General features: G+C 33.7%; 3 protein-coding genes across 3 annotated transcripts; 2 read left to right on the top strand and 1 right to left on the bottom strand.

Moving 5' to 3' along the window:
- Positions 1,179–6,865, top strand: LOC109351566 (probable pectate lyase 20). Its single transcript, XM_019593055.1, has 7 exons — positions 1,179–1,313; positions 1,426–1,482; positions 2,055–2,120; positions 5,003–5,645; positions 5,778–5,881; positions 6,096–6,234; positions 6,334–6,865. Exons 1-7 carry the CDS (start codon positions 1,240–1,242, stop codon positions 6,550–6,552), a joined length of 1,302 nt encoding a protein of 433 aa, XP_019448600.1. The 5' UTR covers positions 1,179–1,239; the 3' UTR covers positions 6,553–6,865.
- LOC109351558 (WD repeat-containing protein 44-like) lies at positions 8,607–13,236 on the bottom strand. Its single transcript, XM_019593044.1, has 7 exons — positions 11,511–13,236; positions 11,039–11,129; positions 10,787–10,944; positions 10,490–10,541; positions 10,257–10,336; positions 10,061–10,154; positions 8,607–9,791 (listed from the first exon to the last, which is right to left on the bottom strand). The coding sequence occupies exons 1-7, from the start codon at positions 13,149–13,151 to the stop codon at positions 8,845–8,847; spliced, it is 3,063 nt and encodes a 1,020-aa protein (XP_019448589.1). The 5' UTR covers positions 13,152–13,236; the 3' UTR covers positions 8,607–8,844.
- LOC109358812 lies at positions 22,570–23,472 on the top strand. Its single transcript, XM_019603307.1, has one exon. The coding sequence runs from the start codon at positions 22,570–22,572 to the stop codon at positions 23,470–23,472; it is 903 nt and encodes a 300-aa protein (XP_019458852.1).

The following is a 25,094-nucleotide window of genomic DNA, read 5'->3' as shown; positions in this document are numbered from 1 at the left end:
TTTTCATTCCCACCAATATTTTTATGGTCTCAATTCATGATGACAAAAATATCTATACTCATATGTATCTATAAAAATACCTGAAACAAAATGAATATCAATAATAATAATTATGTGTAAAAAATTAATTTTTAATAAATATTTTATAATTTCTCTAAATTATATATATTCTTTTTTTATTAGTGATTAAACTATATTTAAAAAATATCATATATATATAAATTAATACAAAATATATAACTAAACTATAAAAAATGTTAGATATTTGACACTCGACCCCTCGCAAATAGATATATACATACACAAGTAAACTACCTGCATCTCCCATATTATCATTTTTAGTAGGGGTGAGCAGAACTCGATCTTACCTACTCATTCGAAATGATCCAATCATGATTAGGTCCGAATATGGTAGGGTTTCATCAGTTCAAGGGCATGGTATAGGTTAAAAAATAGACATGATCAATATTTAGGGCCAGATAAGGGACAAATATGACTCGGTTTGACTCGTCTCATGGTCACTCATTCATTATGTTTGTATGTCTCTATATTCAATTATGTACAAAGTAATGACATCTCTTTGATCGAAAGTATCATTGATTATCTAATTTTTCATTATATATATGATTAACAATATATATACACATTTTATATGTCAAATTACATATTCATAATAATAAGTAATATACATAATATTTTATCTAAAATGAATAAGAATTATATTTAATCGGATCTATGATCGATTTTGAATTCAAAGACTAACCTGTCAATATTTAGGGTCGAATTAGCTTCGAACCTAAAACCATATCCGAATTCAAAAAATAACTAAACCAACATTATCGTCAGATAAGGAACAAACCTTATCCAATCTAACTCAATCTATGCTCACCCGCTCTCCCCTAATTCCTAGTCACCATCCTCTTAAAACTTTTATTAAACAAGTGATGAACTATTGGTTAAAAAAAAGAGTAAGTTAGAGGATGTTAATGGCAGTTAGAGAAAGTGATAAGTTAGTTAAACATGGTTATTCATACCTTCCCATATTAACTTAACCATGGTTAACTTCTCTAGTTATTTTAACCATGTTTGGTCAGCACAGACTTTAGTTTACTCTTACAACACTGCATCACGTTCACATGCACTATCCCACATTCTTATATAAACCCTCACTCCTTCATTCTCCTTCTTAAATTATATCTTCACTTTTTTTTGAAGTTCATTATTACAAATTCAATAACAATGGAAGTTAAATTGTTCCAGATTTTTGTTTTGGTTATGGCGTTGCTTTCAACTTCCGCTATGGCAATCAATGAGTGTGTTCATTTTTTTTTCCTACATTTCTTGTTTTTTTAGGTTTTGATTTTTCGTTTTTTTGATTCGGTTTAGGTTTTAATATATGAATTTTGATGATGTGTTGAGAAACAGGATCAATGCGGGAATGGAGAGTTTGCAGAGATCTGAGAACTCTTCAATGGCGGAAAGGTTAGTAGTTATTAGTTAGTAATAATTAGTTACTTCAGTTTCGAGTTGCTTTTTTCAGCTTACGCGGTTTAGATCTTCAATGATGTTATGAAACTTGTAATCATGGACGTAGGAGGTATAAGAGAACCGTTGGATTAGGATTTGTTGGAGCTTGCGCTCTAGGAACAATCTTAGTCCTCGAGATTCGATCTCAAGAATCTGATTGCTTATGTAATTACTAGCCACAATTTATGTTACTTCATATATCATTATTTGTAATCATTTAAAAAAAATGCATTTAAGTTAAAAATTTAGTTATTAAATATTTTTTTGACTAATTAAAATTAATGACATATGATACAAAATGTGAGACAGAAAATATGTTTTCGTAATTTTTTTTTTGCCAAAATAACTAATTATTTGAACAATTTGCAACTATTTTGCTATTATTTATCATTTGAAGAGTAACCTTGATTAAATATTAATGACTACCTATGAAATGTACTTTTTTGCTATGAGTGTACTTTTTTGACAAGTGGCCAATGTATGATTAATGATTCAAGTAGTTGATATTTTAGCTTACAACTTTTCAGGTCTGGTGATGCTTTGAATGAACATGCTGTTGATAAACCAGAGGAGATAGCATCTAATGTTGAAATGTAATATTTTTCTCTCTCTTCCTTTACATATATAAATAAACTATAGGCCAATCATATTTCGTTATTTCACCAATCATCACTTTTCAAGTTATATTATTTGTTTCTCTACCTTATCATATGCCATGTGCTTGGTAGATTAGTTTATTTTTTGTCTCAGGCTTAGGATAGGACTCACATGATTTATTAGTTTGCACTATCAAGTATCAACAGATTCAGCACAGAAAACCCAATTGTCTGTTTTAACTTTTAACAGTAACTGAGGTACAGAAGAAAAGAAGGAAAATACCCTTAATAAAATCTCATGATTCCACTTTTGGAATATATTAGATGTCCCTTTCATTCTACATTATTTGGCTTATGTATTGAAACCCGGTCAAAAAGGTCAACCCAAGTGTTAATTTTAGTCGAAGCTGCTGTACTTTTTTTATCTTTTATTCACCCTATTGCTTTGACAAGAAGCTATCAACATTACTTTCCCTTTGGGCTTTAAGTCTTTAACCTTAAGAGGACCATGCTTCATTAGGGTTAGAATTAAATAGACCACCCGTGAATGGTTCATTAGAACTAGGGAAATTAGGTGCAAAATCTTTACTTCAACAAATACAATCTTGGAGAAACAACAATACCCCACAAATGTTAAATTAGAATTGTTTTGCAAGGAACCATTTAGTTAGTGTTTATACTTTGTGCCTAAAATAGAATTATCCGATTCCCTAGTAAATTCCCTTTGATGGGTATTTGATGCCTTTCACTTTCATATATACTCAAATATATGAGGTGCAAATTCTACTCCTTTTCATCCACGGCACCATAAATCATTAAATTCTCTATTCCCCCCTTAATAAGATGTTTGCTTTAATTAGTCATTCACGTTCCAAGTTTCATTTCATGGTTCTTAGTTAGAAATTGACAACCATGTTCTTTGCAGACGTTATCTCTTTAAATTAATAACTTTAAGCATATTCTATTTGCCAACTTAACCACATGCTAATGTCCCATGATGCTGCCGGCCCTATCGCTTATAATATATTACTTTCTTTTTCTTTTCCTTATCCGAATTTACTTTCCAAAAATCCCTCTTCATACCTAAATCCACGCTACATGATTTTATTCAAGTCATTATTTCTTATGCATATTATTGATCTACCTTCTCATGTCTGCATTTTTGTGGTCCCCTAATAGCTTCCCTAATCACATTCATTGGTCGAGACTCGAGAGTAGGTTAAAGTTACTTTCTTCTAGGTCCAATAACAATTAATAGAATGCAAAAGCTATCATTAAAATATGTGATATTTCTTCCTTATCATTTCTTATATATTTTTATAACATCTAACATTTCTAATATTCTTGAGGATATATTATAGGATCAATGTTTAAAGTGCAATATACATACGTGTCGGTACAAAGATTTATATATAATTAATATATCATCTATCATTATATTGGATGAATGATGAATAATAAAGCTCATACACAGTTATCATTGTTTTGGGTATAATTTTAAAATTTTAAAATTTTAATGTAAAGGAGTGTCGGCTGGACGTTCTACCATTTTTATTTTCGTTTACCTTATGGTTGGTAAAACGATAGAGCAGACACTTAGATATGAAATTGCCCAAAGTACAGAGGATTCAATGGTTGATGCATACAATAATTGTAGTATCATCTATTGCACATGATTCTTTGGTCCTACCATGTTAATACAAATTACTAATAGAGAAAACTGCGTGTCATTTGTTGCCTTTGCTGCCATGTGGAACTAAATAATTATCCAATAAACCAATGATTTTTCTAGTGAATATAACACATGTTCAGGATCTCAATAATAACAATGTTTCGATAACAATGATGATATTTATCATTGTTCCACCTTGGTCATACGGGTACTCAAGCTACTCAGGTAGGCCTCTCTCCCAGCCGACCAAGAACCGAGCGTGACCGGTCGAAAGACTTAAAGCGACTCATTACCTTTGGCCAAAGGTACTAGGTCGGAATTGAGACACTCCCGCCTGACATGTGTGTATTGCCATACCATCTTTCAGATACCTCCCTCGGCGAATCCAAATCAACCTCAATCCAGATAACAGCAAAAAATTATTATCCGGACCTCCAATCCGATCACTCTAATAAAAAAAATCATTATTGTAAAATGAAATACTTAAGTTTTCTTGTGAGAACATGATTTTAATAGAATCCTTAACATGTGTCCTACACTTCTAGGGCTCTTAGAAAAACCCATAAACCTATTACTCCTACGAACTTATGCAAATTCCACATTATCCAACCAGCTGGGGTATGCCACATGAATGGGGTACCTCTCTCCAGCCTGTCCACAAGCACAAACTCCAAACAACATTGTATTTTAATTTGGCTGATCTAGCAGCTGCTGTGTCCGTCACAATTATATGTCTGTTTTTCAATGAACTTATTAATTGCTGAAGCTAATAATTATGCATCACCACCGACAGCCCAAGTCCCAGGCAGAAATTAGCTCTTGCCCAACTTTGGTCCTTGGCATCTATTTCATGTTGAGAAATTGAGGTAAATTGTCAACCTCATTTTCCGTATGGACCGTATCATCCTATATCCGTATCCATAGTTGCAGACCCACATGACCCACTAGTCTAGCTATATGGTCGGAAATCTATAATCACAAGCATAAATAGTGCCACATGCTTTGTTTGTAATTGCACATTGAACTATTAATTCAATTCTTCATATGTTGCTGCAATGTGCTCAATAGTTATTATCATAATCATTTTCTTTTCCTAATTATGTATCAAGTGTATCCAAATAAAACTTATTCGTCAAGCAATAGCTAGAATAAATGCAATCAAATAAAACATAATGTGCTAATGTTACATTGATGAACTTGAACACAGGACCATTCACAATTATACAGCAAGGAGGAATCTGAATTTCTTCTCATGTGGGACTGGGAACCCAATTGATGATTGTTGGCGCTGTGACAAGCTTTGGTACGCTCGCCGAAAGCATTTGGCTAATTGTGCCATTGGCTTCGGGCGCAATGCCATTGGTGGCCGTGACGGGAGGTACTACGTCGTGAGTGACCCAGGTGATGATGACCCTGTCAACCCCAGACCAGGTACCCTCCGCCACGCCGTTATTCAGGATAGGCCCTTGTGGATTGTGTTCAAGAGGGACATGGTTATCACTTTGAAGCAAGAGCTCATCATGAATAGTTTCAAGACCATTGATGCTCGTGGTGTAAATGTGCACATTGCTTATGGTGCTTGCATTACCATCCAGTTCATCACCAATGTCATCATCCATGGCCTACATATCCATGACTGCAAGTCTACTGGCAATGCCATGGTTCGTAGCTCGCCCTCACATTATGGATGGAGGACAATGGCTGATGGGGATGGAATTTCAATCTTTGGTTCAAGCCACATTTGGATTGACCACAACTCATTGTCTAATTGCGCAGATGGCCTTATTGACGCCATTATGGGCTCAACTGCCATTACCATCTCCAACAATTTCTTCACCCACCATAATGAGGTTAGTCATATTTTATTCTTCAATCAATGTCTTAGTTAACTAAGGTAGTTAGTATATAGAAGGTGTCATATGACTCTTAACATTAAATCAAACGGCTGAAGTATCAAGTTCACTGATTTCAAAATTATACAGGTCATGCTACTGGGTCACAGTGACACTTATGTCCGAGACAAGCAGATGCAAGTGACCATTGCCTATAACCATTTTGGGGAGGGTCTTATTCAAAGAATGCCAAGGTAACATCTTATAGCCAAGTCATTTTCATTTAAGAAATAGTAAAAGAACATGCTTTTATTTTGCACTTCAAAAGCATCAACAGATAGGAGAGATTACATATTATGTGTGGCTGAATAGTGTCACATACTTCACCCAAAAATGAATACATATTAATAGGTTTACGGATGCTCTAAAGATGTACAAAACAATGAAGTTGGGTTATTCATAATGCAGGTGCAGACATGGGTATTTCCATGTGGTAAACAATGATTATACCCACTGGGAAATGTATGCAATAGGTGGCAGTGCTAATCCAACAATTAACAGCCAGGGTAACCGTTACCTTGCGCCTCAGAACCCTTTCGCTAAGGAGGTAATTTGTCATAATCTTTTAGTAGTAAAACAATCAATCTATGAATTATGGCAGTGATGAAATTTATGTTTAAAAATGGAAAAAATTGATGTGGTGCAGGTGACACATAGAGTTGATGGAGGGGGCCAATGGAAAGGTTGGAATTGGAGATCTGAGGGAGACCTATTGCTGAATGGAGCATTTTTCACTGCTTCAGGAGTCAGAACTGCTGCTAGCTATGCCAGAGCCTCAAGTCTTGGGGCCAAATCCTCTTCTTTGGTTGGAACCCTCACTTCTGGTGCAGGTGTGCTTAACTGCCGCAGGGGCAATATGTGTTAATACCAATTATTATCAACAACCAAAACAAAACAAAACAAAAAAACAAGGATTAACCAAGTTCAAACAGAGAAGAACAAAAAAAAGAATAGCATAAAGAAAGGAAGAAAGTAAAGTTTTCATTCTTTCTTCCCCTTATTATTTCATTGCTATAGATGTATTGAGTGAGTGAGTTTGAAGAAACTGTGATCATAGTCTCTGTCTTGTCCCATGTTAGATATTGGAAAAATCTGTACATTTTTCACATATGCCAACCGTTATCAAATTGATAATAGTGATTGCTGGAGAGAAAAAAAAAACCATTTCCCACCCTTCACTTGTGAGAGAGTTGTCCTCTTAATTTTCCAAGGGGAACAGAATCTACTCACCCCTTCTATTTCCCTGTAGCTTCTTTTCTTATTGCCACTTATTCCTAGACTTTGGCCTTGTCTAATAGTACACTCTGAATCCTTTTTGTATGTCATTCATGATGATTTGTCCCAAATGAATGGGACACAAAACAATGTATTAATGGAACAGTTAGTTGTTGTGCATTTGTTTCAATCAAAATTTTCTTCACTTTATGCTAATGTCTTTGAAATATGTTTGCCTTTTTAAATGGTTTATACTTGTACCTAATATCTACTATCCTACAAAATGTGCTTCATGTTCATTTGAGCCACATGGTAAGTAACTTTGAAAATGCTAGAGAATCTAATTTGAATAGAAACTTTGAAAATAAGGATCAAGGAGATTAAACAAAAAATGAAATTTGATCAGCGAGATTAGAACAAATGTCTTATTATGACATGAATGTAGTATATGAGTATTATCTAACTAAATATTGGCCCAATCTTATCTATAATTCACGTTTTAGATCTTTTTGTAAGAGGTTTTATATTTTTATACAATATTTATTGTTTTTTTAACTTATTTGTCATTTTTCATTAATGAAAACAATAAAATTATACTGTATTTTTTTTACAAATCAAGATAAGGACTAGTAACTGCCCTCCTTGATCTGTGTAATAAGATATATATGAAAGAAGACGTTTTCATTTTTTGGTTGAAGAGATGGAAAAAAGAAGAAAGAGAAACTGTATTTTTCAATCTTTTCCACAATGTAGGTGTCCTTATTTGTTGTATAAAATATAAACATATTGTTAGCGATTAATAGTTGAGGAAAACATTGCAACACCACATGGTTTGCATATTTCAACGCAGTAGGAAATATATGACATAAGAACAGAACCCCGAGGCAAAGGAGGTGTGTTGTTCTGACTACAAAATATTATAAAAATCTCTTGCCTTATGTCCCCTTTTCTTGCCTCCCATCAAAGGAAGCCATTTTAATAGTAAGCTACCTTTACCTACATTAGTAATTACATTCTCAGCAATTTAAGAAAACCAGGGACATTAAAGCCAACTATAATATTTGATCATAGCACATCAAGGATCACATCATAATGCTAGTAATATTTACTTGCAATCAACACATAACATATAATCAACTGTTTATATATATATATGATAAAATCTTAAAGGAAAAGCTCTAGTTCCTTGTGAACCAACAATGCTAATGAACATGTTCATATATATGAATGTAAAATGTCTAGTTACTCTGCAACTAGCAGTGCTAACAAGTTCAATTTTATGCCATTATTATTGTATAAACTAATATACCACTTGCATGTGGCTCAGTATACAAAAGTTAGAATATTAAGCAGATATACAATTAAAAGTACAGCTGAAGTTTTAGGTACAGATTCAAGAAAACAGAAAAGAAATTGCTTGATATAATGCCTCTTGTCCTTTTGTTTCCATTTTTATCACTCACTCATTGTCTTTCAAATTTGAATGGTATTTACATCTCTTTTGCCTTAAACTGAAAATGTTCTGTCACTAACTTTACAACAATGTTATTACCAAGCAGAGGGATATTTTTTTTTTCGGTAAAGAAAAATTGTATTAAACTGAGCACAAGGGGTGCCCGCCCAATACAAAAGAAACGATGAACTAGTGATCTATTTAGAGGCTAAAGTAATTCAAACATAACTACAAACATAGGCAAATCTCACTAGAAAAATTGAGATTTTCCATCATCATGTGTCATTCCTGCTTTTAAATCTTTCATGGGACTAGTGTGGGACTTCTATCAGTAATTCTAAGTCCAGATGAATGCTTTCGCTTTTGATCGAAGCTTAGTCTTCATGAAAGAAATGAAAAATGTACTAGGTATGTTACCATGATAAAAAACTACCCTTATGTCCCATAAAGATGGTAGAAATTAACCATATTTATAGGACAAATGGAGTATTACGTAGGACTTCCAAAAAGATTGGCCTGCCGGCCCATCCTTCGAGGTAAACCAAAATTCTGATAACATCTGATTTCGCCTCCAAACCCGGCTGTGACAATTACCAAGCCCCATGCTGAAGGATGAATTGTTCCGGAACCATTGGTACTATCAAATGATGAATAAGAGGATGACCAAGATGCAGATAATGGAGTTCCAGAAAAAGATATAGAAGGTGAATCAGCACTCCTAGCTGAGGCAGAACGTGAAAATGAATCACCAATTCCCGAATCTGTGCGCGGAGTTGCATCAAGGTCTTCATCCTCTATATGAGTTGACGTACTTTCTGTACTATGGTGGTTACTTTTCTTAGAAATATTTGGCGACAATCTGTTATTGTTTGAAAATGAATCACCGAGTCCAGATTCTGTGCGCGAAAGTGCTTTAGGGTCTTCCTCTATGGAAGTTGGGACACTTTCTGTGGCACAGTTATTAGTCTTCTTGGAAAGAGTTGGAATCACTCTCTTACTGTTTGTAAATGAATCACCAAGTCCAGATTCTGAGCGCGAAATCGCTGCAGGATCACCCGTTGGGGAATTTAAGGCACTTTCTGTGGCATTAGTTTTCTTAGGTAGAGGTGGAAGTATTCTCTTACTGTTTGTACCAACTGCAGTGTCATCTCCGAAAAACGGTGAATGGCGTTTGGAATGCCTTTTGGAATGATGCACTGGCACTGGTGGGGGATCACCCTTTATGGTATTAGGCCATGGTATTGCAATTGAAACATCTTTACATTGGAAGTGCTCATGAGATCGCGTAACAAGCACATTTCTGCCTTTTCCCGAACCTGCATTTCTATGCTCTTCATGCTTCCAAACATACACTTGAGAATCTTCACTTGCACTGATAATATATCTTCCATCTGGACTAAATGAAGCTGCAATTTGGCTGTTTGCATTTCGAAAACCTGGTCATAAACATCGAACACCATTGTATCGACTAATTATATTCATGCAGAAACCAAGCTATATTTTCAAGGATGAAACATAGGCATTGCTCTCTAAGTGCTTATGGTAGTATTCTTCAATAAAAATACAACATGTGTAATAGCAGTTATTGGCGAGTTGCTAAAGAAGTTACATTTGAATTGAAAAATAATGCCTTAGTTTTGTCCTAGATTGCAGTACCAAAGTCTTTAATAGGTGAAAAAGTAGTTTTAGGTGAAAGGATTAGTACCTCTAAACTTATGAACAACTTCAGAACCATTCAAAATTCTTATCCTGGAATCAGCTGAAGTAACAAGCACTTCCGATGGATTTCCCGGGGCAAACTATAAGGATACAAAAGCGAGTAAGTTTCCATTCCTTATATGAGACAACTTCGGAAGCAGGAAAATTGAAGCTAGCTTATTGCACAAGGAAATTAGAGATACCTGGAAACCAGTAACCTTTCTTAGTTGAGATTTTTTCTTGTGTCGAATCTCGATTGTGCCTGTTTGGCTTAATTTGCAATCTGGTTGACCATATCGAAACGAGAATTAACAACTTAATGCAAAGTGTCTAAGTTATGTACATAATATGTTAAAATTCATATCAGAATCCGAAATGGTTCAGGCTGAGATAACAGCATGAAGAATAAACTAGTAGAGTAACCGGCAAGTAATACCTTCAGTGCTATAGGTGCGGCAACTTCCTTTATGAGTACCAACAAGGGCACACTACAAAAAATGATCAAATATGAACCAAGGGTTAAGACCAACATAGAATTTTTCAAATTTTGTTTTGCTAATCCAAGTTCATTTAGATTTTAGATTCAACATATCATTGCTGCTACTAACACATTATCATATTTTGTTTTTTAATCCAAGCTGAGTTTTTTCTTGAAGTTCTTTGGAATAAGAGGAAAGTTTTTATTACATGAATAAGGAATGACCCTTAAATGTTAGGGGAAAGAAAACCATACTTGACCATCAGGTGAATAAGAAACTGCAGTAACCATTTCATGTGTATCAGTCCAATCGACAACATGACGTTCCGGAATATTCCATATTCTGACTTTAGCATCAAGGGAACCACTTATGAAATAATCATCATCTATAGGATTGAATTGTATGCAAGTCACTGCAATATCCAATTCAACATCAAATAAGAACATGAAATTTTTTGGGAGTAACATCCATATAGAACATGAAATTTTTTGGGCCAAAGTTCTCACCATAGTCATTATGAGCAAACATCTTCAAGCAAGTCTTAGTGTCCAAGTCCCATAATCTCACTATTTTATCCATTGAAGAGGAGAGAAGTAGCTGCAATGGAAAATGAAAATCAATCAATACTAGAACAACTTATTTGTGCCTGCTTTTTAGTATTACCATTAACTTGGAATTTTGTCCAAGATTCTAAATTGTCGACCGTATCACACGATACGGCTGCAAATATCACAGTTGCGGTTACCGCAATAACTGCATCACCCTGCAACTACGGTATGGTTCCAAATATCACAGTTGTGATCTGCGTAAGATTTACAATAATGCTTGCAAATATAGTGGCCGCAATTGTGACTGTGATTATGACCATAATCGAAAATTAAAGCATTTCGTAGATTTAAGGTTTTAGGCTTTTAGTCCTCTGCCATAATTTGAATTAAAGAAACTAAGATAGTTCAATGGATTGGCAGTGAAGCTTACCTGAGATTTAGACCAAGACAAATCCAAAATATCATTCAAATGACCTTGGAATGAGCAATATGGTTTCTCAGAAAGGGAAAACACAGTTTCAGGCACATGAACATATTCTGGAACCGTGTTCCCTCTTTTGCTTCCGAATTTGCTTCTCTTCTTCTTCTCACTAAACAATGGCGGAGCCTCAGCGTGGCCATTTCGGTCGGAGGAAGCAAGTAATGAGGGATGAATAGGAGTAAGATTTCCTTCCTCCGGCCTCAACGACATAACCTCACATTCTTGCACTTCCCACACATGAATCACCTTATCCTCTCCAGCACTTGCAAGATAACGACCATCCAAGCTAAACTCCATGGTCCAAATGCATCCATCATGAGCCTGAAACTCTTGACACAAATGCAAAGCTGAGAGCTCTTTATATGACTTTCCACTTTGCCGAACTCTTACCCATTGATTCTTTGCAGCTTTATTCTCCAACACATGCTGCTGCTGCTGCATCATCTGCACCCGTGCCTCTCTTTCGCGATCACCGATAAACCCACTCGCTACACCCTTTATGTTCTTCAACAATCCAGCACCCCTTCTCTTGCTCAATCTCAAACTCCTTGAAATGTAAGAACTCGAAGAGAGTTTCCCCGAGTAACCTTCATTCCTCGCAGCGACATTTGTGCGTCTCATAAGCTCATTAACAACGCGTGAGTGCCCAACAGTCTTCTCAAACTCCTCCTTTGTTAACTTTTTCCCGGTCTGCAAATCACTAAACTTATTCCATGTCCCATTTTCTCCATACTCGTTCACAATAAATTCCTTCCCTGTATCCAAATTCTTGATCAAAACAAATGCTCCTACTGCAGAATCCGCCACCGCGGTCGAAGACACCTTCCGGCCATGTTGTTTTGTCTCTCCTGCCTCATTTCTTCCATCCTTCACAACCACTTTGCTCCCATCAGTCATCCTAGCCCGAGGCACCGCTATCTCCGATGCCATCCTCGTAAGGCGCTGCTTCGACACCTTCCCTATAAAATCCTCTTTCCTTGTCTTTTCCATTGAGAACAAATCAATATCACCCTCTGAACGCGACCGAACCAAAACAAACCGAACAGAGGAATGCTCTGTTTTATCCTCTGTTCTATGCTCTGTTTTATGCTCTGTTTTATTCTCTGTTTTATGCTCTGTTTTTTTCTGCAATGCAACAGAGGACGCAACAACATGAGGATTGTTCTTGTTGTTGTTGTGGCCTTCAAACTTCTTCGAAATTGCATGACTAAGCTGAACACTACTTGCTTTCAAGAATTCATTGTCATCATCTAATCCCATACCATGAAGCAATCTCTTTCGGCGTTCCGTGATGGAAGCAGGCGCTGCCATCCATATCTCATAATCCGGTGTCATAGCCATAGCAGGAGCCACAGTAGCTCTGTCTCTGAGTTTCCGAGAAGGCAGAGAGGAAACAGCAGAGACAAAGGACATTCGCGGGTCATCAAAATTATCATCATCATCATCGTCATCATCATCGTCAGATGAAGAAGCAGCAAGGTCAACAGCAACGGCCGTGGAGAGACGACTATTGGTCTCGAAGAAACGATCATCGTCGTCGTCATCGCCGAGGCCGTCCCAGTTCATTGTTAGCATTCTCCGGTGATCCATGGCGGCGGAGATTGTTGTGTTTATTTTGTTTGTGTGTTTTAATTTTGTGTTATTTGTTGTTGTGGTAATGTTTTGGAGGGAGAAGAATGGAAGAGAGAAAATAGAGGGAAGTGGAGGTTAGTTAACGGTTGAAAGAGTCAACGGTTTTTTTGTTTTGTTTTGTTATAGTTACATCTTTGCACGTTTGCTTCTATATGTATAAAGAGACAATTTTTGAAATGGAAGTCAAAAGAACATGCGAATCACTTCTTGCCACGTTTGTGAATTTTTGTTAGGAAATTACTTGTAGGTCAACTTCTCTCATCGATCTCTCCGAAGGTGTTGATCCAGTGGTGTAAGACCTCACTAGATCTACAAGGTCGAATGTTCGATTCATGAGAGCGACACTTGTTGGGAGGGGTAACCACGAACTACGAAAGAGATTAGTTCCTTACTCAAAAAAGGTGGGAAGACGTTGGTCTAATAGTGTAAGATCACACTAGATTACTAAAAAGATTAAAAGGTTGAGAGTTCCATTTCTATGAGTGATACTTGTTTGGATGGACAAATATATACATTGAGAAAAATTAGTTTCTTACTAAAAAATAACAAGATATCCGTAATAATAATACAAAAATAGTTACACAATTCAATCTCTCCTATACCCAATTCTTCAATATTGCCTTAGTCACACCTAGGAGCGAAAAAGATTTGCATTCATTTCAAGTATAGATTATATGGGGTGGACATCTGCTATCCCATAAAAGTGTATCATTCAATATATCACTATTTATGATTGGTTAGAAAAATATTTAATATTTAATTTTTAACTTAAATACATTTTTTTAACCAATTATAAGATGTGTCACATGGAGTGACACACTTTGTGGTACATGTATTCCCAATTATATGGTACATGCGAAGGTAACTTATAGAAGAAGATAGATCACCTATCCAAAAAAATCATATCTCTTCCCGTCTTTATTCAATCAAATCACACAAATTACATAATTATACTTTTATAATTTTTTATTTAATTAAATGATAATATGGAAACCCTAAATTTTAAGTATTCATAACTGAAACATAAGGATTTAATGACATTGGTATACCTAGGAGGAGGTCAATAGTGGGGTACATGTCCCCATAATAAAGTATTAAAATTGTGTTATACTAAAGGTATATGTTAAAAAAAAATTGGCTTTGTATGAATAAAATACTTATAAAATGTATTTAAAAGTTACAAATTATAATTTTTTTTTCATTTTTTATATATGATTTCTCAAAGCTGAGAAAAAGCACCACTTTTTATCTTATTTATGGTTGTTTGCTGATTTATTCAAATGATTCTTTTACATATGAATAGATTATACAAATTAGTGATAAGATGAAATGTAATTAGTAAAATGATTGTGTCAAATTTAACACTTCTAGAAATATTGAAAACTTCACTTTCCAATAAAAAAATTACTTTTTAGCTTACTTAAATAATGTTATTACACTTTCCAATACAAACTTACATTTGTATCTTCCTTAAACAATACCCATACAAAAAAAAAATACCTTAACTACCCAGGTTAACATCATCAATACATCTTCCCCACAAAATGTATCACTCTATATATCACATCTAAAAATGACAAAATAGATTATGTGACCCATTTTGCTTATGCCCATAAAATTTAAGCGGACACTGACATATCATGATTGTCTTAATGAAAAAATTGCATGCATTGTCCATTTTAAAACGAGCTAACGAGTATGCATGCGGTCCAAGACATTTATAAATAACTAAAAAATAAGAAAAAATCAATGAAAAGAAATTAAATAAGGTAGTTGAACAAATCTTTTTTAATTTTTTTTGATATTTTATATAAAATTGAACAAATTATAACACATCTCAATGTTTTGAACTATTAAATAACATCATATCATAATTTATTTGATTTTTTAAATTTTTTTCTTACATCATGCGCGCGAGCCACCTACATTGTCCAATAGAAATACCCACGAGCAAATGAGTAAGGCTAAACGGATAAATAGACAAAATTTATATGTCTTGCCCGCAAAATTTTGCATGCTATGCAAGCAGGTCACAGACTTTGTCTATTTTATTATCTATAATAAGTTCTTACGATTGGTCAGAAAAACACTTAATTAATAAATTTTAATTTAAGTATAATTTCTTAAACTAATTATAGTAGTGGCCCAAAACAAAAGATATACTCTATATGAGCTCCCCTAATAAAATGATGGAAAAGCATGAAGCCATTTCACTTTTTGGGTAGGTACCAAATTAGATAGTGACACACCATGCAGAAACATGTTGATGCCACCACATCATTCATTCTCAAACTCACAGTAATTTGTCTTCCTTAGTTTTGGCACTATACAAGTAAATTAAAATTAGTTTAAAATCTATACATTGTTAGCATAAAGTTTTTTATACTGTTAGCATATTATCCATCATTAATTTGTATTACTTTTATTTGAGAGTCAATAATGATTAATATACGATTGATGGATGATTTAGTGACAGTATTAAAAAACACTTATACAATCAGTTTATACATATTAAATACAAATTAAAAATACAATAGCACTAATAAAGAAAATAAACCATGCCACACAACAAGTAAATGAGTCAATAGTTCTATCCATAGTAGTCAAAATCATGATCTTATTTGTGAGATCGTTCGATCTTACACTCTTCAACTTAAACTCGTACTCAATCTTAGTTCTGGGCACGCCTCCGTGAGATCGTCGTGTTGGAGCATATGATCGATTGAATTGACGATCCTATCGATCCCATTTTCACTCTTCTCCACCCTTTTCTGTCTCTCTTCTCTCTCAATCAAGCAAACTTCTTATATTGATTCTTAAGATGCATGAAGGAAGTAGAAAGATAGGATCATGAAGCAAAAAAACCATCAAACCATCTTGTTCTGGTTGTGAGATCTAGAAGGTAGCAACCATGATATATTTGAAAGGAGGAACAAAAAAATGGTTGTTACTTTACTAATTTATTATATTTATTAGCATATCAAATAATAAGGATTGAATTGTAATATGAGTTTTTTCTAATATTAGTTTTATTCTTTAAAATATTGATTTTTTTACTAATTTATCTTATTTCACTGACATCTAAAAAAATAAGACTGTAATATGAGTTTTTTTAATCCTAGTTTTATTTTTTTAAAATGTTGATTCTTTTAGTAATGTATCTTATTTAGCAAACATATAAAAAAAATAAGGATTAAGTTGTAATATGAGTTTTTTGACTAGCGTAATCTTATTCTCTTAACCATTAGTTTATTTAATAGTTTAAGCTTTAACCTATTATATATACATAAGTTTTTATAAATATATATATATTTTAATAAGTAGGATTTTTACTATTTATTTTAGGATCCTAAGTTTATGATCTTTAACTTCCTTCACAATCTTAAGTAAAATCTCTAATTATTATGTTTGTTTCCAATGAAATGATGTTGGTTAAGATTTTAGTGAACGTAGAGAGTATCATCCAAGTCCTATTTCAATGCAACTTTTGCTGCAAGTGCTTACACTCAACCCTCAAATAATTACAACTCAAACATATAATAATAAGCATGCTTCTAAATCTTTTTTATAACATGAGCAATGCTACACAGACAGAAAATATTTGAAAGTAATCAGCCATATTAGAGTATAGTACCTTTGTACACATCATGTGTTAGTGTTACCTCATCATGGTATAAATGCCTAAAAACAAGTATCAAATACTTTCATTTCTTCTCATAGGACATGTCGGCTACTCGGGAGTCCCATTGTTCTTCTTAGAGAGTCCAATGTTAGATGTGAACCAAAACCTTAAGGCTATAATTTAATAAACTTTTACTATTTATAAACTATTACACTCATATATCAAATAATCTCTCTCAAATGTGGGTACCATATATTATAGATCTATTTTTTTTTAAGTTCACAAAGTCTCAATCGAGCCATCAACTTTGATACCACTTTTTGACACCATCCGACTTCAGTTATCAAAAGTCTTGTTGTTGTCATAGTAGTTACCGAAAATTAGAAGATATATGATGGTTTTTTATATTTATTTATGATGACTTAATAGACTCATTATTTTTAATGTAACTTCTCAAAGTGTTTTTTCCATATTAGTGCTCTTGAATAAAATAATGATATCTTTGCTAATTATTTGAAAGTAAATGATATCCAACTTGATGAATGTAATTTTTTTATAAGCCAAAGCACATTGATGATAAGAATACAAGGGTACCAACCCTATAGACAAATTAAATGGAAAGACTTTATGAATAATAAAAGAACTTGAAAATATATAAAATATCATGCCCAAAATTCTAAGAATATAAAAAAAACTCTTATCTATATGGATATAGATATATATATTAAACTCTAATATCATGTGTATCCTTATTATAAAAAAAATGTTTTTCTTGTTACACAACTGGATATATTATACTCTAATATCATGTGTATCACATCCTCCTCCCCCAATTTTGGTTATCTTAATTAAGTCCATCATATGTGATTATTTATATCTTTAATTTTTTATTCTTAATTTATTTTTATTTTAGTCTATACATTATTGTCATTATCTACCCTATTGTTAGTCATAATATGTATTTATGACATCATAAAAGATATAGATAATGTTATGTGTTGCCTCAAACTTGAGTAGGGGTTTAATATATTAGGTTCAAAAGTATTTCATATGTTTCATGTGTTATCTTTTTTATTTTAAATATTTTAATGTTTATAAACTTAATACACATTTATTTTTTCCTTTTATATCTTCATTCCTTTTTAATTTAATTTCCAACATAGATAAAATGATATTATTTTAGTCAAATCGTAACAAATTTTAAATCGTTTAATAAACTTAAATATAAAAAAATAATATAGAAGGGAGTGAGTAATTACTAGTAACCTAGAGTCTATGGCCAAAGCGTGCCCTATGATCAATAAATGAAGTTTCAATTAATGGGCGATGGGAGTTCTTGGAAAAGAGAATCATGAAAGACTTCTATTAGATATGAGGGGATTTTTTTTTTAAATTATTATCTTTTATTGAAAAATAATATGAAATTATGAATGTTAAAATGTTTTATTTTTATTTTTATAATGTGTGACAATCAAATCCAATACTAGAAAATAGTGGATTCTCCAATACTAAATATGAACCCCTTCTCTTCCATTATAGTTAGTATCACTAAATATTAATATAAGAGTGTATTATTTATATATTGTTGGTGTCCAGATTAATATGCACTAAATATATCACTAATTATTCATATATATTATTTAAGAGTTAATGATTATTAAATATGAATGATGAATAATACATTGATAATGTAAAAATAATCTTACTATTTGATTATATACATTTTTCCTTTTTATGTATAGGTTGTATGTGATGAAAGATGCATCATCTTTTTGGAAAAGCTCAAAGTTCAAATGAGAGTGCTCATCCAATATTTTGGACTTAAATAAAATGTTGAAGCAAAGTCATTTTAAGAGGAAACATAGAGTGGAAATACAATAATATGAGGCTTAAAAGCATTAATATTAGAGTTAGACTTTCTCCATTATTACTAGAGAGGTCAATTATAAAAATAAAAAAATAAAAAAAATAAAAAAAACACTAAAAATAGAATTGTACTCTTCAATAATGAAAAAAAGTCTAACTCTTAGTATTATATGTAACATATTGAAAATCTCATTCAAAAATATAACAGAAAGAAAGCTCCAAGTTGTTAGAACTTGAAATCTAACACCCATAGGAGAATCAACAACTAAAAGATAGATCCTGATTTATGAGTCTTTCTAAAATATGATTTATGCATGATCATGATTTGATTAACATTAAATATATGTAGATATTCATCTAACCTAGGACTCTACCCCATTCAAACATCAAAAAGACCTAGTTTGCAATAAAGTAAATAATTACATTGACATTATGTTAGGTTTTAACCCTAACAACTAAGAAAATATAAATTATAAAGAGACTATAAAATATTAAATGGGAAAACAATTTTATTCATATCCTTTAATCAAGATTAACACATCTTAAAAAAATGTTAAATAGGAGGCTATGAATTTTAGGTAGACTTTGGGCAGATGATAATGAACCAGAGGATGAGAGGGAGGATTTAACTCCAGTGGTTTCAAAGACTCAAAAGAAAAAAAATGAAAAAGAATAGCAACAAACAAAAAGTGCACCAAACCCAAAGAGGTGGCTATCTTAAGAGTAATCAATGAAGGTTCTGTTCTGGAACTGCAGAGGTATTGACAATATAAAAGCAAGGCTTTTTCTTAAAAACATTTGTGCTTCTAATAATCCTGATATGGTTTTCATTGTTGAACCAATGATTCCCTATAGTAGTGTAAATTCTTCAGTTTGGAAGGATATGAATTTAAAGCTTTTTGTGCATATTTATAGAGGTAACATCCTCCCTTCTATATGGGGCCTTTGTAAGACTCACATTTATCCCATCATTCTGGCCAGCTTTGAGCAGCACATTGTTGTGGAAGTCAATGACTCTAATCAAAAGTTATTCATATATGTAGTCTATGCTAGCAACAGTTTTGTCCACAGGAGATCTCTTTGGAATGAGGTGTTGGGAATCATGACTGCAAACCCTGGTCCTTGGAGTTGTATAGGTGACTTTAATGTGGTTTTAGGGGCCCATGAGTGTAGAAGTTCTAGACTTCCTGCTAGAATCTCTTGCCAAGAATTCAAGAATTTCTCTAATAATGCTGGATTACTGCACTTGAACACTTTGGGAGCTCAATTCACATGGTCTAATAGAAGAAGGGGTGGTGCTGTAACTGAGAAAAGACTAGACATGACCCTCTGCAATGAGGAGTGGTTGAGTTGTTGGAATCAAGTCTCTTGTTGCTCCTTGCCTAGACTAACCTTTGACCATCATCCTATATTGCTCCAATCATGCTCATCCCATATGGACATGATCTCTTCCTTCAAATTCCACAAAATGTGGATTCTCAACTCTGATTGTAGAAGATTAGTGCAGAGTAGTTGGAAGGCTAAAGTTTTTGGCTGCCCTATGTTTCTGTTGTCTCAGAAGTTAAAATTTCTTAAGAGAGTCCTGAAAACCTGGAATAAGTAAGTCTTTGGCAATGTACACCAGAAAGTGAAGTTAGCCAAGGAAAATGTTAAGATCATACAAAATTGCATTAGTGACTTTGCTCCCAATCCTGATTTTATCATCCAGGAGGAAAAAGCCCAAACTGAGCTATTGGAGGCTCTCATGATAGAAGAGGCCTTTTGGAAGGAGAAGGCAAGAATCAACTAGTTTGTCCATGGAGATAGGAATACTTCTTTTTTCCATAAAGTCACAAAGATCAGGCATACCACAAAGTCAATAACTATGCTGAAGAATGGGAGGATATAATATCAAACCAGGATGATATGCATAATCATGTGCTTAGTTTTTATACTGACTTATTTGCCTATGCTAATAACTCTTCTCCTAACAGTTTAATCCAGGCTGTGATTTCTTCCTTGCTGGCCAATGAAGATGACAACAACCTTACTTCAATTCCATCTAATGAGGAAATCAGATTGGTTGTCTTTGCTATGAATGGTGAAGGAGCCCCTGGTCCTGATGGCTTTGGGGGGTGTTTCTTCCAATGCTTTTGGGATCTGATTCATCTTGAGGTTTGCAATTCAGTCATACAATTTTTCTATCAAAGTTGGTTGCTCCCCAACATTAACTCCAGCTCTGTCATTCTGATTCCTAAAAGTCCTGGTGCTGAGAGAATTGAAGATTTTAGGCCAATTGCTCTATCCAATTTCCAATTTAAGATCATAACCAAAGTTTTGGCAGATAGGCTTGCCCTCATTGCTCCAAAGATCATCTCTCAACAACAAAGGGGATTCATTAAAGATAGGAGAATTTAGGATTGTATCTGCCTGGCATCTGAGGCAGTCAATCTCATTGATCACAAGACCTTTGGTGGGAATCTTATCATTAAGCTAGATATCAAGAAAGCATTTGACACAATAGATTGGCAATTCCTCTTGGACACTTTAACAACTTTTCTCTTTAATGATCAATTTATTACATGGATCAAAGTCATCTTAGAGTCTACTATGTTGTCAATCAATGTTAATGGTAAGAATGTGGGTTTTTTCAAGTGCAAAAGAGGGGTGAGACAATGGGATCCCATATCTCCTCTGTTGTTTTGTATTGCTGAAGATGTGCTAAGCAGAGACATCTTAAAGTTAGTCAAAGAAAACAAACTAAGCACAATTTCAGGTCCTAAGGGCTTACAAACCCCTAGCCATGTTCTTTATGCAGATGATATCCTCATTTTTTGTAAGGGAAGGAAAAAAGAATTGCTTGAACTTAAGAATATGATCCTCAAGTATGCAAAAGCCTCTGGTAAACAAATCAATTAGAGTAAGTGCAAGTTCTATGCTAGCATGAACCCTAGGAGAATAGCTACTTTATCTAACTATTTGGGATTCTCTGCTGGTTTTATCCCTTTTAACTATCTATGGGTGCCCCTTTTCAAAGGTAAGCCTAAGAAAAGGTATCTGCAACCTATAGCTGATAGAATTGTTGCTAAACTGGCAAATTGGAAAAGTTCTGCTCTGTCCATAATGGGAAGGGTGGAATTGGTCAGATCAATAGTCCAAAGCATGCTTGTATATAGCTTCCAAATTTATAAATGGCATATGCAACTCCTTAACCAGGTGGATAGAAGTATGAGAAACTTTATCTGGGCTGGTGATGTGGAGTTGAGGAAGATGGTCACAATGGCTTGGCACAAAGTGTGTACCCCTATTAAGGAAGGTGGTCTTGGTATAAGGTCCATCAAGGCAAAGAACAAAGCTACTTTGTTAAAGCTAGCTTGGGATATGAAAACTTCTAATCATCACTGGGCAAGTTTTTGCAGAGAAAGGTTTGGTGACAACAAAACTCCTCCTATGAGGCAGTTCAAATCTTCCATCTGGCATGGGATCAAGGCTAATTGGCATGAGGCCATTGAGAATTCTATCTGGTTGATAGGGAATGGTAATCAAATTAACTTCTAAAGTGATAACTGGCTGGGTGAGCCTTTGGTGAACTACCTTCATATTCCTCCTGAAATGCATCCTCATCTCCAAGCTAGGGTGGCTGACTTCATCATTGACTCTAAGTGGTTGATACCTAGCTTTATGATAAGGCTTTTCCCCGACTTAGTTTCCAGGATTTCTCAAATCACTAGAGCCATCAACCATGACAGACTAGTTTGGCAGCATTCTAATGATGATGTGCTAACATTCAAGCTTGCTTTTGCTCATGTGAACAACAATTTGTCTAGCCCTCCTTAGTGTAGCCAAATTTGGTCTGCAGCAATCCCCCCATCTAAGTCATTCATTAGTTGGCGGATTATGCACAGGAAAATGCCCACAGATGATAATCTTCAACATATAGGCAAAAAGTTGGCATCTAAGTGCAACCTTTGTAACTCCTCTCAAGAGGACACTAGCCATCTGTTTTTTCAATGCAGTTTTGCTCAAGCTTTATGGTCTTGGGTGCAAGATGCTTTCTCTTTGAGAATTAACACTCAATCTATCCAATCTATTCTATCCAGTTGCATCTGTCATTCAAACAACCAACTGAAGGAGTTGCTTTTGGCCACGATCATCATCACAGTGGCAACAATTTGGTTCTGCAGAAACCATAGAAGATTTGAAGACAAGCACATCTGCATTAATCAAGCCATAGCCAAAATTAAGACAGAGATAACTTGGGTGGGAAATTGCTCAAAGGTGACCTCGAATTCTTGTACTGCCTCTGATCTACTCTTGCTGAGAACTTTCAAAATTCAGTTAAAGTTGAATAAAGCCCCCAAAATTGTGGAAGTGAAATGGTTGATGCCTTGTGATGGTTGGATAAAAGTTAACACAAATGGTGCAGCCAAAGGTTCCCCTGGCCTAGCAGGTGCAGGGGGCATATTCAGAAACATCAATGGCTCTTGTGTTGCTTATTTTGCTTCATTCCTTGGAATTCATAGTGGCGTTTATGCTGAGCTTTTTGCATCGATCAAAGTTGTCCAATTGGCCTTCAATAATGGTTGGACAAACATATGGCTTGAGTGTGATTCTACAACTGTAGTGGACATCTTCAAAGGCAGAGCTAAAGCCCCTTGGAAGATAAGCAACCTATGGGACAATTGTAATTCTAAGTTGAACTCCTTGAATTTGCATGTCTCTCGTATATTTAGAGAAGGTAACGATTTCATTAGGGATGATTATAATAGGAATAGTTTAGGCCTTCCTAGCTATAGATTCAACCATATGTAATCTTCTCCTTTTTTCTTTGTTTGTGCCTTTCTATTAATATATTTTGGGTGTAGTTGCACCTTGCCTTAAAAAAAAGATAAATAAGATTATTTTTTTTATAAACATAAGTTATTTTCTAAACAATGTAGTATGCTTAATATTTTCTAACTGCACTACAATTTTTTTATAGGCGTCATTGGTTGTTGATCGTCATAAATTGCATTGAATAACAAATATACTAGTTGGATACATTGATTTATGGTAATGCAAACACATATCCTGAAAATGAAGTAAATGTCCACTAAGTAAATGAAACAACTATAGTGTATAAATTTCATGTAAATGTATTTGTCTATATTCAAAAGTTAATGTTATTTTGTTTTTTATTATAGCATCCTTACTAAAATAACTTAACCGATTGTGACTATTGTGTGATTTAGTTCATGAAGAAAGTCATCCACTAATGGAAAAAGAACATCGTACAAGTTGAGACTTTATTTGAATTCTATAATTTTATAACATGCTTTGATAATCATATAACACAACTTAGGGAAGATTGAACTAACTATATCCTAAGTATTGAATAGATTAGTAGACTAATTAGGATAGATAGAGATATAATTACTGTAGACTAGATGTAATGTTGAATTGTATAGATTTGGAAAAATATAATGTACTTATTGTTAGATTAATAAATGAGATAGATTTTATGTGATGTGTTGCTTTAAATTGTCGAATTTGTTATATATATATATATATAGAATAATATATCTCATTGTATAAGAAGATGAGTTATCTTCTTCAGCCATTAAAATCGTGATATGTGTCATATTTAATTATTTTCTAAATAAATATTTCTAAATCTAAACAAAACAGTACACATGTCATACTTTTACTGAATGAATGAGATAAGTTATCTCCTGGTATGGGAAGATATATGTGTGTGTGTGTATGTGTGTGTTTTGTGTTAATGGATATGTTTGATATATATGCAAAAATTATTTGATATAATCGTACTGTTTGATATATATGCAAAAGTTATTTGATATAATCGTATTGTTTAATGCATTGTTCTATTTCAAATAGTATTGTTATGATAATATACATCGCTTGCTCTAGCATAGCAAACACGGTTGAAAGTAGAGATTTGACATATTCAATAACACTTGCTTAAGAAAGTATTATTGAATGTATCACTATCAACAATATTTGCTTGAGAAAACAATGTCGAATATGTCACAATCAACAACATTTGCTTGAAAAATGTTGTTGAATGTATCACAATCAAAACTATTTGCTTGAGAAAATGTTGCTGAATGTGTCACAAACTCACAATCATCAACACTTGCTTGAGAAAGTGTTGTTGAAAGTGGCAAATCAACAATACTTTCTTTAAAAAACGTTGTTGAATGTATCACATTCAAGATACATTCAACAATGTTTTCTCAAGCAAACAATGTTGATTCATCACTTATATAGTGCTCTAAAACGGCTATTAAATCTAGTCTTACATTCTAATACGCTCACATAAACAACATCTGAAAACACTATTCGATATCAATTTTAAGTGTTATTGTTTTTGCAATTCTGATATAATAATTTCTAATTATTTTGGGATATCCCTCGCCAACTTGTAAAAAAAA

Source organism: Lupinus angustifolius, chromosome LG01 (assembly GCF_001865875.1).
Source record: "Lupinus angustifolius cultivar Tanjil chromosome LG01, LupAngTanjil_v1.0, whole genome shotgun sequence".
NCBI lineage: Eukaryota > Viridiplantae > Streptophyta > Magnoliopsida > Fabales > Fabaceae > Lupinus > Lupinus angustifolius.
The sequence above is the reverse complement of the archived record's forward strand: the minus strand, read 5'-3'. Positions and strand labels throughout refer to the sequence as shown.